The following is a 14,176-nucleotide window of genomic DNA, read 5'->3' as shown; positions in this document are numbered from 1 at the left end:
TGCGTGCTTTTTAGGGAGCACACCCTGAAATTCCTGGACTCACGCTATGAAATTTTTGTCCCCTTCCTCCCTGAAAGCTGCACACAAATCCAGGGTTCAGCTCAAACCAGTTTGTTCTCCAAACTGGGATGACAGATTAGATACCAGAAGTGCCCACGTGAGGTTTTTGGCCCTGTAGGGTTCTCACCCTGGTGTGCATGGACCCCTCTGATGGGACAGAGCAGCCCCTGACAGCCCTGTGGCACCCACCAGCAGCAGGAGATGGGTCTAAAGGAGCTGGCACACCTGAGGGGCTGTGGGGGCAGCAGGAGGTGCTGAAGGATGGCGAGCAGCACTGGGAGGACACAGGGACACCCTGGGCACAGCCCTGCCTGCAGCTGGGCAGTCTCACCTGGTCCAGGAGCATCACAGAGGATTTGATGATCTCGCGCCATTTCTGCAGCTCGGAGTCGTGGTACTTCTGCTGGGACTCCAGCAACTGGGCCCACTCTGTCTGAGACTGGGGTAACCTGCCACAGAAACACAGGCAAGGCTCAGAAAATCACACTTTGTACAGAGATTTCTCTTTCACACAATCACAGAATCACCAGGTTGGAAGAGACCTTCAAGATCATCGAGTCCAACCCAGCCCCAACCCCTCAACTAAAACCTGGCACCCAGTGCCACACCCAGGCTGGTTTTATACTTTTGAATTTATCTTTTTTGATTTATCTTTCTCTGTTGCTCTTGGTGCTTTTTAGACTAGTACAATAGTATGTAAGCACAGAATTTACACTCAGGCATGGTGACTCCACCACCTCCCCGGGCAGAACATTCCAGAACTTTATCACCCTTTTTGTAAAAACTTTTTCCTGCTGTCCAACCTGTATTTCCCTTGGTGCAGCTGGAGGCTGTGTGCTCTGGAGAAAGAGCCCAGCCCCAGCTGAGCACAGGCACCTTTCAGGAGCTGTGAGAGTGATGGGGGCACCCCTGAGTCTCCTTTTCTCCAGGCTGAGCACCCCCAGCTCCCTCAGGGGTTCCTCACAGGGTTTGTGTTCCCAGCCCCTCTGGATGTGCAGGTATAGATATAAGATATAGATATGGATATATAAGATAACTTGAGTGCAGCTCTTCCATCAGTCTCAAATTTATCTACCAGACAACATCACTGTCCAGCTCCTCCTGGGTCCATTCAGGGCTTGCAATGAACTGAAAGTGTGACCCAATCCAGCACTTGCACATCTCACTGTGCAACCAGGATATAAGACAATTAAATACTTAAATACTAATAAATAGTAAACTACTGTAGTAGTCTAAAAATCACCAAGAGCACCAGAGGGGTGGCTGTACCTCTCCTGCAGCCTCAGGCCCTGCCACGCCGTCAGCGTCTGCGTGGTGTACTCCAACATCCAGAGCTTGTAGAACAGCATCATGTTGAGAATGACCAGCAGCACCAGACTGCAAAAAAAGCAAGAAAAAAGGCACTTCAGGAGCATCTCACAGCCCACTGCCTGCCAGGAGCACCTGGGACAGACACCCAGCCCTGAGGAAGGTGTCTGAGCTCAGTCCATGCTGTGAATGGGGATTTAATCTGAGTGAGCAGCCCAAACTTCACCTTGTGGAAGAAATGTGTGAGCCAGGAGGACAGACAGACAGACAGAACAGGCTGGGTGAGTGGATGTGCTGAATGCAGAGAAAGGGAGGGAGATGGGAGAGTAAAGAGGTAAAAAAAGAGAGAGACAGTACCTGAAACAGATCCTAATGGGAGCAGGCAAGAGAAAAGACGGAGCAGCTGCAGGTTAGAAACAGAGAGACACAAACTGGGCTGGGAGGGGGAGGCTCAGACAGCGCAGGGGAAAGGAGCAGGGGGGAGAGAAGGAAGGACAGACAGGGATCCGTGAGCCTGCACTGGCTGGTGAAGCTCCCTCAGCACAGCTGAGCTCCTGGGGACAGCAGGTGGCTGTGCAGGCACTGACACACTCACACTGCTCACATCCAGCATTCCCCATTGCAGTGAGGCACTGACACACTCACACTGCTCACATCCAGCATTCCCAGTGAGGCACTGACACACTCACAGTGCTCACATCCAGCCTTCCCCATCCTCAGTGAGGCACTGACACACTCACAGTGCTCACATCCAGCATTCCCAGTGAGGCACTGACACACTCACACTGCTCACATCCAGCCTTCCCCATCCTCAGTGAGGCACTGACACACTCACAGTGCTCACATCCAGCCTTCCCCATCCTCAGTGAGGCACTGACACACTCACACTGCTCACATCCAGCATTCCCCATTGCAGTGAGGCACTGACACACTCACAGTGCTCACATCCAGCATTCCCCATCCTCAGTGAGGCACTGACACACTCACAGTGCTCACCCCATCCTCAGTGAGGCACTGACACACTCACAGTGCTCACATCCAGCATTCCCCATTCCACTGACACGCACACACTGTCCCCATCACATTTTCTGAAAAATCCCTTTGCCAGGATTTTTCTCCTGAGAAGAAAAAGCTTTCTTTTAATTTTATTTAAAGCATTTTCTTTTAGTTTTATTTAAAGCATTTTCTTTTAATATATTTTATAAATTTAGTATTTTAAAATATATCTTAAATAAATATTTTAAAATATAATATTTAACATCATGAAATAATAAATCAGCCTTCTGAAACATGGAGTCAAGATTCTCATCTCTTCCCTCGTCCTGGGACTCCTGCAAAACCCACCACAACACACAGAGTGTTCACATCCAGACTTCTCCCTTCCCAGTGCAGGCACTGACACACACACACTGTTGCCCTGATATTTTCTGAAAAATCCCTTTGCTAATATTTTTCTCCTGAGAAGCTGAGAAGCCTCAGAGGAAAAGAAAAACAATGGTTGTCTGCTGCTGTGGAATGCAACAGGTGCATCTGTGATTGGTCTCATGTGGTTGTTTTTAATTAATGGCCAAACACAGTCAGCTGGCTTGGATTCTCTGAGAGTCAGGAGCTTTTGTTATCATTCTTTTTCTTTTCTATTCCTTGCTAGTCTTCTGATGAAATAATTTCTTCTGTTCTTTTAGTATAGTTTTAATATATCGTTTTCTTTTAATATAATATATATCACAAAATAATAAACCAGCCTTCTGAAATATGGAGCCAAAATTCTCATCTCTTCCCTCGTCCTGGGACCCCTGCAAACTCCACCACAACACACAGAGTGTTCACATCCTCCCTTCCCCATTCCCACCCCAGCACTGGGAGCACCCCAGCCGTGCCCTGCCCAGCTCCTGTCACCCCCCACCACTCAGGGGGGCATTTCTGCTCCTGCCCAGGAAGAGATTCCCAAATGCCAGCCCGGTGCCTGGCTCTGCATAGTGCAGTTATTTTGCTGGAAGAATGGCCCACTATCACCAGTCCAGTCAGGAGGATGGCAATGGGCCAGAGAAATATTCTGGAAACACCACAGAGGGCTCTGTGACCCAAGTGAAGCTGGCAGGAGCCTGGCACAAAGCCTGGGTACCTCTGTGCTGTGTTCTCATCATGGCAGCACCTTACCCCACCTCATTTACCACTGGCTGCAAACCTCGGCATCTGTGTCCCCTCTGGGAGCAGGGAACACAGAAAGGAGCTCAACTTGAGCTCCATTTCAGCCCTGAATTCCCAGCTTCTCCCACCTCTCTGAAAGGCAGGTGGAGCTTAAGCAAAAGCTGAGCCCAAGTTAGGAAAGCTGAGCCCAAGTCAGGAAAGCCTGGATCACCGCTTTAGGCTGTTCTGCCCCACAGCCCCTGCCCAGGGAGCACTGCAGCACCAAATGAAGCCTGCTGTGAGCCCGAGGGCAAAGGAACAATAAAAACAGTGAGTTTGGGTATTAAATTGAGTTACAGGGACGTGAGGAGCCCATTCCCAGCTCACTTGGAGAGCACATCCCAGTCCAAGCCCACCAGCCCTGAAAGGTGCGGCAGGAAAGACCCAAAGCAAACAATTCCTGCTGCTGAGCTGATGAAATCACTCCACTCCCTCGTGCTTCAGCTGCTTCTTTACTTATTGTGCAGAAATCATCTCTCAAGGGTCCAGCTGCTTTCTGGCTGTGCTTCTCATCAAAATCACTGCCCAGCACCAGACATGAAAAGGTTTTACCTGACCAGATGTGACAGAATCCTCACAGACACTGAGCCCAGTGACTCCCAGAGAGCTCTGCACAATGTCCCTCATAGCAGCTGGTGTGTCAGCAATTAAATCACTTGTTTTAAATTACCCCCCCACACACACACAGAGTTTCTGTGTGTCAGTAAAAATCATCCCTGATGTAAAAATAAATAAATAAAATGTAAAAAAAAAAAATAAATGAAATGTAAAAGATGTAATAATAAATAAGATGTAAAAATAAATAAATAATAAGATGTAAAAATGATAATAATGAGATGTAAAGATAATAATAATAAGATGTAAAAATAAATAAATAAAATGCTTATACTTGTTGGGTTTCTCCTCTTGTAGGTACTGATTTCTCTCCTTGCACATCTGCCTCTGTCCCAGACAGGTCCCAGCCCTGCCTTTAGGACTCCCAGATCAGAGTTTGGCTAAAACAAGGGCAAAACTCAGGGGAAAGGAGAGGAGGGAGCACAGAACTCCAGGAGCACAGATAAACAAAAGCTGTTTAATGTTGGCTGGGGAGGAGAGCAGAAAAAAATCCTCACTTACACAAAGCTGATGACAAGGAGCAGCTTGGAGACACTCTGCAGGTGGAAGCCACTGGGGCTCTCCTCAGGGATGTGCCGCGTCTGAGTGGAACCTGAGGAGACGGGGATGCATTTGGGATGGGGAACAGGGAAAGGAACCCCTGATCCTCTACCCACCCCAACAACCCCAACACTCCCCTCTGTGAGCAAACCCCTGCCTGTGCCCTGCTCACCTGCCACGTGCTTGATTCGATGGGCGACCTCCTCATCTGTGGGGGTGGTCACGGGGCTGAGCACCTCCTCCAGGTGTGGCACCCTCAGGTGGGCGTGGGCGCGTTTCCGCCGCCGCACCGTGGATTGCTTGCTCACCTTCTCTTTGGGGGATTGTCTGTGCACCTCAGCCAGGTACGTGCTCTCTGTTTTGGTCAGCTCACTCTCTGCAGCACCAGGGGGAGCATTTGGGAGAGAGAGAAAGGGTTAACCCATCTGCTGTGATGCCCTAGGATTTTAGATTTATATTTTTCACATATTTGCAGTTCTTTAGTGTGTAACTCCACAACCAGTGTGAGCTGGCTCTCCCATTCAGGGCAGACACAAGAATTCCTCTCCAGGCCTGGCAATCAAGGACACTTGATCTGTTTTGGTCAGCTCACTCTCTGCAGCATCAAGGGGGAGCATTTCATAGAGAGAGAAAGGTTTAACCCATCTGCTGAGATGCCTTAGGAGTTTAGCTTTAATATTTTCCATCTATTTGTAACTCTGTAGTTCTTTAGTGTGGAACTCCACACACAGTGGGAGCTGCTGCTCTCCCATTTTGGGAAGACACAAACATTCCTCTCCTGGCAATGAAGGACACTTGATCTGTTCTGGTCAGCTCGCTCTCTGCAGCACCAGGGGGAGCATTTGGATGAGAGAGAAAGGTTTAACACCTCTGCTGTGATGCCTTATAATTTTAGATTTGATATTTTTCATCTATTTGTAATCCTGCAGTTCTTTAGTGTGTAACTCCAAACTCCACACACAGTGGGAGCTGCTGCTTCCCCATTTGGGGCAGACACAACAATTCCTCTCCAGGCCTGGCAATCAAGGACACCTCACTGCCTCAGGGCCCAGAGATGGAAACAAAAGGGAGTTGGGGACGGCAAACTTGGGGTCAATCACTTCATTAGCTGAAGCTGGAATTGGCAGATTCACCCCCAAAATGCAAATGGACCAAACTTATGAAAGTGTGAAACCCAGGACCCATTGTCCATTTTTGGGTGGGTTTTGTCTGCCCTAGATGTACCTGAAGGCCCTTCAATAAACAGAACTGCTTTTCAGTCTCTTAATTTTGCTTGGCCACTGTTTTAAAGTAGCCCCAAAAAGGCATCAGCTGGGCCAAAGCAGCTGGCAGAGCCTGAGAGATTTGTGCTCCACATTCCTCGCACCTTTTACCAAAATCTGCCCCCAAACTGCCTGCCAGGGAGCAGGATTTGCTGCCCTGATTAATTCCAGCAGGTCATTTATTCCAAGCTGTGGTAGCCCTTTTTGTAAGCCACCCCAAGGCTGGCTCAGGCTGCCCACTCCCAGGGAAACCTGAGTGCCACTGTCAGCGCCACTCTTACCCAAGTGACGGAAATAATCCTCCAGGCCGCTCCAAAAATTCTTCTCAATGAAGGATTTCACCAGCCCCCACGGCTGCTTCCTGTAGCGCAATTCTGTGGAAACCCTGTGAGGAGGAGCAGGAACAGGTCACTCATTCCCCTGGTGCTGATGTCAATTCCCAATCTTTGTCAGTGTAAATCCAGGAAATAATCATGCACACTGTTATCTCTGGAATGCTCTCAGCCCTTCATGCTTCCAGAGGAGAAGCACTGCTGGAAAAATCCTTCCAAAGGCAGGAAGAGCCTCTCCCAAGAGCACTCCAGGGCCATTTGGCAGACATTTGGATTATAATTAGTGAAATCACAGGGATATAGCTTTGCCCAGTACCCAGTTCCTCTGTTTAGTCCCCAGAAGTTCATCCTGTGCTTATCACAGTCTGAAAATGATAACAGGCTCTGCAAACCTCTGCATCCAAAAGAGAGGCAAGAAAAATCTGTAAATCCTCTCCCTGATGCAGCTGTAACTCCTCTGCACTGATGTCAACCCAGCAGGTGAAAATCCTGCCCCTTCTCTTGGTGACAGGAATGTCCCAACAACAGGACAAGGAGGATGTGACAAAATCCTCACAGAAACTGAGCCCATGACTCTCAGAGGGCTCTGCACATTGTCCCTCACAGCAGCTGGTGTGTCAGCAATTAAATCACTTGTTTTAAATTAGCCACACACAGAGTTTCTATGTGTCATTAAAAATCTGTAAACTGTAAAAAAAATCACCCCTGAAGTGAAAAAAATTAAAAAAAAAAAATTAAAAATAAAAAAAATAAAAACACTTGTTGGGTTTCTTCTCTTGTAGGTATTGAGTCCTCTCTTCTTGCACAGCTGCCTGTGTCCTGATTGTCACTGTCCCATACAGGTTCCAGACCTGCCTTTAGGATTCCCAAATCAGAGTTTGGCTAAGCAAGGGCAAAACCCAGGGGAAAGGAGAGAAGGGAGCACAGAACTCCAGGAGATAAACCAAAGGTGTTTAATGCTGGCTGGGAAAGACAGCATTAAAAAATTAAAAAAAAAAAAAGAAGAAATAAACAAAGAAATTTTGTTTATTTCAATCTCTCTAACACCCAAACCCCCCTCCCAAAGGTGCTTTTTGCTCATCATTCCCTCCCAGGAGAGGTACCTGAGCCGGCTTTTGTTTCTGGCGACGCGAGTCAAGGTGTAGCGGTTGATGGTGTAGAAATAATCGTGGTAGGGGACGTCATGGGTCAGCACCTCGGCATCGATGACATAGCACTCGCTCTCCTGGCTGGCCTTGTACATCGTCTGCAGGGAAAGAGCAGGGAACATGCTGGGTGCCCAGGCTGGGGGAGCTCTCAGAAGGCTAAGCTATTATTTTTATTTATTTATATATTTATTTATAATATATAAATAATATATATATATATATATATATATATATAAATAAAAATAATAAAATAATATATTTATTATTTTATTACCATATTGTATTAGAGAATTATTTTAAGATACTATATTATATTGAAGAAGGCTAACTTATTATTTTAAGATACTATATTAAAGAATTACTATACTATATTGAAGAAGGCTAATTTATTATTTTAAGTTACTCTATTATATTAAGGAATTATTTTAAGATACCATATTATATTAAAGAAGGCTAATTTATTATTTTAAGTTGCTCTATTATATTAAAGAATTATTTTAAGATACTATATTAAAGAAGGGTAATCTATTATTTTAAGACACTATATTAAAGAATTACTATATTCATTAAAGAAGGCTAATTTATTATTTTAAGATGCTATATTATATTATATTATATTATATTATATTATATTATATTATATTATATTATATTATATTATATTATATTATATTATATTATATTATATTATATTATATTATATTATATTATATTATATTATGTTATGTTATGTTATGTTATATTATGTTATGTTATATTATGCTAATTTATTATTTTAAGATACTATATCATATTAAAGAATTATTCTAAGATACTATACTATATTTTAGAAGGCTAATTTATTATTTTAAGATACTATATTATATTAAAGAATTATTCTCAGATACTATATTATATTTTAGAAGGCTAATTTATTATTTTAAGATACTATATTAAAGAACTACTATATTATATTAAAGACTAATTTATTCTTTTACGATACTCTATTATATTAAGGAATTATTCTAAGTTACTATATTATATTTTAGAAGGCTAATTTATTATTTTAAGATACTATATTAAAGAATTACTATATTATATTTTAGAAGGCTAATTTATTATTTTAAGATACTATATTATATTAGAGAATTATTTTGAGATACTATATTATAATAAGGAATTATATTAAGATACTATATTATATTCAAGATGGATAATTTATTTTCCTAGGATACTATATTATATTAAAGAATTCTTTTAAGATAATACATTATAGAGCGCTAATTTATTATTTTAAGATACTATACTATATTAAAGAATTATTTTAAGATACTATATTATATTAAAGATGGCAAATTTATTATTTTAAGACACAGCTGGACTGTGATTGGCCATTAAGTCAAAACAATTCACATGAAACCAATCAAACAATGACCAGTTGGTAAAAAATGTCCAAACCACATTCCAAAGCAGCAAAACACAGGAGAAGCAAATCAGATATTGTTGTTTTCATTTCTCTCTGAGAGTTCTCAGCTTCCCAGGAGAACAATCCTGGGCAAGGGGATTTTTCCAGACAATGTGACAGTGACACCAGGGCAGCTCTGCTCCAGTGTCCCTCACCTGAGTCTCAGTGACTGTGGCAGTTTTGGGGGCCAGAGGGTTGGTGAGGGTGATGGTGTACAGGATCACTCTGGTCTGATTGCCGTTTTCCTCCTTCTTCCAGGGGTGAAAGATGATGTCTGAGAGGAGAAAACAACATTCCAGTCAAGGAGCTGGGGAGGGATCTCTGGTCAGTCCCTGGGGAAAGGCACAGCCATATAACCAAGCTGGGGATGGGATTTCCTTCCCCTTGGGGAGCCTGGCTGCTCTAGAGCTCAGCTGAGTGTGAAACCAAGGGCTCCCGTGCTAAATGTGAGTATTTTCCCTTCTTTCAAGTGCAGGAAAAGGGAGAGAAGCTGGGAATTTATCTCCTTCAGCAAACCTACAGTTACAGGGAAAGGACTATGACATGCCAAGGGATTCTCTGCAGTTTTGCCATGTCAGGTGTGGAGCTATTCCCTCACACTGTTAAGCCTTGAACAGAAGATCAGGCCTTAGGTGATGACAAAAAACAAGAAAATCAGCTTTTTCCATAAAAAAAACTATTCCAGCTGTTAGAAAATGAAACCAGATGGGCACACAGGTCCTGCCTGCCCTTGGTTACCACCAACATGGGACAGCGTGGCCAATTGGACAAAATCTGCTCAGAATGTCACCCAAGCAGACAAAACTGTAGCTCCAGGGCAGAGCCCTTGCCCTGCAGCCCCTTGGCAGGTCCAGCAGCAGCAGCAGCAGCAGCTCCCCAGTGTTTTGCAGAAGCAAACAAACTCCACAATTTTGTGAAAGTTGTAAAACCAGTATGTTTATTACAGCGCTGGACACATGTGGAGATTCCTCTCTCTAAAAGACAAGGGTGCCTCTGTGAACTCCAGATCCTTTTTTATCCCCCTCTCAAATACACATGCATGCAATTTCACAATTGGGTTCATACCTATATTTCACATAGGTTCATACATATTCACTTTACAAATTTTGTATGACATTTGCCACTAATTCTTCTTTATCAGAAAGAATTCCTGTAGGTCAGGTTGACCTGATCTCTGTTTCCCCTCTTTATCTCTCTCCTTCACTGAAGCAGTTTCTCTGAGCAAAAGCTTTTTCCAAGAACAGGCAGACTAAACAGCTGTGCTCTCAAACTACAGACTTAACTCAAAGATGTACATTTCACCTAAATCAAAATGGAAAATTCTGGAAAAAATTTCCAAAACTCTGGAAAATTTCCACTCTGTCTCACCAGAGAAGCGGCGCTGCTCCATGAAGTCCCTCTGGAACTGGGAGTCAGTGAAGAGCAGGTCGTAGAGCTTGTCCACGCTGAAGTTGAACACCTCGTTCACGTACTGGCGGCCGTTCAGGTCCTCATAAAAGGCTTGGACCTCCCCTGTGGGCAAAGAGAGCTTCAAGGTCCAGCCATGACCCTCCAGGGTGATGGGAACTGTGCTTCCACAGCACCAGGAGCTCAGTGTTTCAGAAGGAACCTAAAGGAGGGACCTCAACTGCTGCCTCAGGTTGTTGGATTTTCTATTTCTCACATTCTGTGCTGCTTTAGTGTGTGGGTCTGGGTTCACATCAGGGCATGGTGAGCTCTGTGCACAGAGCAGGGAGACAAAACAATTCCTGCTCCAGCTGGGCACCAAGGACAAGTGATCCAAATCTCAGCCCAGGAGCACAAACACCGTGGGCTGGAGAGAGAAAAACAAGCAGGGTGGGACTGCCTGGGCTAAAGCTGGGATGGGACAATGAACTGCAAGGTGCAAATGGAGCAGAACTGATCCCAAGGAGAGACCCCGGGAGCGCTCGTGCATTTTGGGGCCATTTTGGGTCATCTTGGGACCATTTTGTGACCATTTTGGTTCATCTTGGGTTCATTTTGGGACCATTTTGGGTTCACCTTGGGTGCATTTTGGGGCCATTTTGGTTCACCTTGGGTGCATTTTGGGGCCATTTTGGTTCACCTTGGGTTCATTTTGGGACCATTTTGGGTCACCTTGGGTTCATTTTGGGACCATTTTGGTTCATCTTGAGTTCATTGTGGGGCCATTTTGGTTCATCTTTGGGTGCATTTTGGGACCATTTTGGGTCACCTTGGGTTCATTTTGGGACCATTTTGGTTCATCTTGAGTTCATTGTGGGGCCATTTTGGTTCATCTTTGGGTGCATTTTGGGACCATTTTGGCTCATCTTGGGTTCATTTTGGGACCATTTTTGTTCATCTTGGGTTCATTTTGGGACCATTTTTGTTCATCTTGGGTTCATTTTGGGACCATTTTGGTTCACCTTGGGTGCAGCCCTGGCTGGGCTCTTGTGCTGCCCAAGGTGCATCCATGGAGGCCTTTTAATAAATCCCTGCTTTATTCTTTAACTGTCCAGCCCCTATTCTAGGCCAGCCTTCACAAAGCAACACAACCATTTTCCTGCACTGATCCCAGGGCAAGAAGTTGGGACACGAAAAGGGATCATTAATTACATAGGGAAGGGATAATTCATCATTTTAGGCACATCCTAAAATTTTTAGGCTCATCCTGAAATTTTTAGGCTCATCCTGAAATTTTTAGGCACACCTTAAAGTTTTTAGGCGCATCCTAAAATTTTTAGGCACATTCACTTTCTGCAGCCCACAATGGGAGTTCTTTGCATCTCCAGGGTCCAGGAAAAGATTTCAGCAGTCACCACTCCATTCCCCCACAGGAGAGATTGGATAAGGCTGGGAGGAGCCCTGGTGGAGTGGCCTTTCCCCATTACCTTCATCGTGGGTGTCTGAGGAGTCACTGAGCTCTGTGGGAATGTCCTCGTTGTCATTAAAGTCCAAGGAGGGGGAGTTCACAGGGCCAATGATGTCGATTTTCTCTCCCATGATGTTGGCAATGCCAAGGTCCTTCTCCACAGGACTCTCTGCCACTGCCTCCTCCTCCTCTGGGAGCACTCCATCGAACTGCAGCAAGGACAGGGCACAACAAGGCAAGATCAGCACCTGGAAATGGGCTTTGTTTCAAAAAAACCTCACATCTGTGAGCCAATCTCTGAATATTTGCCCTTGACACATCTGTAAATTAAATAGAGAGAGGAGGACAATTGCTATACAGTGTTTGTAAAACCTCCTCTCAAAAAATCAGTGTTCAAGGTTTGAGCACCACCAGGATTTTTGTTCAGACAAGCACAATAGTGTCCAACACTGGTTTTGGCTAAAAGAACCTAAAAGAAGTAATATCTGAACAAGGTCTGCTCTGCCATAATTCCAGGAGGGTACACAGTATTTACTGAAGGCAGGGAAGAAATTATAACCCTTTTATGTCCAAAACTTTTCATCCAGAAGTACAGAAAGAAAAATGCTCTTGCTGCTGAGAGTCCCAGTGACATAATCACTGCCCAAGGACTGAAATCAGCAGCAGTGCAAGAGCTGGAGGACGAACAAACCTCATATGACCCACGGGGTGCTGAATTTCAGGGAAAACAAATCCCTGCTGCCAGGGGAGGGAGAACACTCACCGAGGCTGGGGCTTCACTGCTGCCTGTGGAGGTCAGGGTGCTGGCAGTGACAGATTTCTTTGGCAGCTGAGGGCTGGCTTCGGGCTTGGCCTCCATGCTGCTCTTGGAGGAGCTGTCGTTGACTTCATTCTCCTCCACGGGGATTTCTTCGCAGTAGCTGGGACGCCACAGAGAACACAGGTTTTTATGGTTACCCCTCTCACAACAGCTACAGCTGCACACACAGAGCAAGTGAGAATGTTTCTATGAGGTCTCCAGGCTGTCCAGAGGCAGGAATGGCTCAGTGCAGGGGAGAGCAAGCCCCAGTTTTTTGGGTGTTTATACAGGGATTGACAAGCATCAGCATTTTCTGGCCATGCAACACTGCCTGGCCTTGTGACCAGGGTGCTTTGGAATTTCTAGAATTGCTCAGCTGGCTCAGCAGGCATTGCACTCCCTCCCAGTGGTGCCTTAAGTTTTAGCTTTTCTATTTTTCAGATTATTAATGTGCAGTTCCGAGCTTCATATAAGCGTTGGTGAGCTCTCTGCACAGAGCAGGGAGACAAAACAATTCCAATTCCTTCTCTAGGAATTGAGAAGCAATTGTTGACAATTGACCAATTGTCCTTGGTTCCCTTGTCCTTGGGGACCAAGAACAATCAATACAAGGCCCAAGAGCACAAACAACACGGACTGAAGAGAGAAAAACAAGGAGGGGACTTGATAACCTAAAGCTGGAATGGGACAATGAACTGCAAGATGCAAATGGAGCAGAACTTAGAGAAGTGAGAGACCCCGTGAGCGCTCGTGCGTTTTGGGACCATTTGGGCTCATCCTGGGTTCATTTTGGAACAATTTTGGGTTCATCTTGGGTCCATTGTGTGATCATTTTGGGTTTACCTTGGCTTCATTTTGGCACCGTTTTGGTTCATTTTGGGACCATTTGGGTTCATCTTGGGTTCATTTTGTGACCATTTGGGTTCATCTTGGGTTCATTTTGGGACCATTTGGGTTCATCTTGGGTTCATTTTGGGACCATTTTGGTCCATCTCGGGTGCAGCCCTTGTGCTGCCCAAGGTGCATCCATTGAGGAGATCCTTTTAATAAATCCCTGCTTTATTCTTTAACTCTGTTCTAGGCCATCCTTCAGAAGGCATCACCAGCTTCCATGAGGAACCCTCCACCTCCAGGTTTTTAGGCTTCACACATTCCAGAGCCACAGCTCGGCCAGGTCCCAGATGTGCCAGCACAGGCAGCTTTTGGGGCATGCAGCACCTGTGCCAGGTCCCAGATGTGCCAGCACAGGCAGCTTTTGGGGCATGCAGCACCCCCTGCTCCCCTGGGACCCCCTGTGCTCCCTCCCCTCTCACCCCATGGTGTTGAAGTCATCATCAGGAGGCACGTAGTCTTCGTCGTCGCTGGTCAGCCCCAGCTCGTTGCCGTAGCACTGGTGGACAAAGTGCCAGAGCTCCTTGGGGCACAGGGGCTGCAACAGGGACACAAAAAAATCACCAATGTGCAGCCAAAAATGCCAAAACACACTGAAATTATCTGGAATTGTCACTGCCAGGAGGACATTCCTTGCCCTGAAAGAACTGAGAGATTCTGAGCCTTTAGGTGAGAGCCTTTCTGTGGGCTCAGCTCTGTGAAATTCCATTTTATGGAGTTTATTATCATTAATATT

At 45.3% G+C, this 14,176-nt stretch overlaps 1 protein-coding gene across 6 annotated transcripts in view; it reads right to left on the bottom strand.

The window, feature by feature from the left end:
• The window catches only part of GRAMD1B (GRAM domain containing 1B), a 124,836-nt gene that overhangs the window by 7,569 nt on the left and 103,091 nt on the right, over positions 1–14,176 (bottom strand). For all 6 annotated transcript variants that reach the window (XM_063178252.1, XM_063178253.1, XM_063178256.1 and 3 more), the window contains 11 exons: positions 13,863–13,978; positions 12,514–12,670; positions 11,770–11,959; positions 10,265–10,408; positions 9,052–9,170; positions 7,408–7,550; positions 6,254–6,357; positions 4,883–5,086; positions 4,672–4,762; positions 1,330–1,437; positions 392–509 (listed from right to left, as the gene is read on the bottom strand). In XM_063178252.1, the coding sequence (XP_063034322.1) occupies positions 392–509; positions 1,330–1,437; positions 4,672–4,762; positions 4,883–5,086; positions 6,254–6,357; positions 7,408–7,550; positions 9,052–9,170; positions 10,265–10,408; positions 11,770–11,959; positions 12,514–12,670; positions 13,863–13,978 (1,494 nt within the window). The remainder of the gene's footprint in view (positions 1–391; positions 510–1,329; positions 1,438–4,671; positions 4,763–4,882; positions 5,087–6,253; positions 6,358–7,407; positions 7,551–9,051; positions 9,171–10,264; positions 10,409–11,769; positions 11,960–12,513; positions 12,671–13,862; positions 13,979–14,176) is intronic.

The sequence above is a fragment of the Melospiza melodia genome, chromosome 29 (assembly GCF_035770615.1).
Source record: "Melospiza melodia melodia isolate bMelMel2 chromosome 29, bMelMel2.pri, whole genome shotgun sequence".
NCBI classification, from domain to species: Eukaryota; Metazoa; Chordata; class Aves; order Passeriformes; family Passerellidae; genus Melospiza; species Melospiza melodia.
The sequence above is the reverse complement of the archived record's forward strand: the minus strand, read 5'-3'. Positions and strand labels throughout refer to the sequence as shown.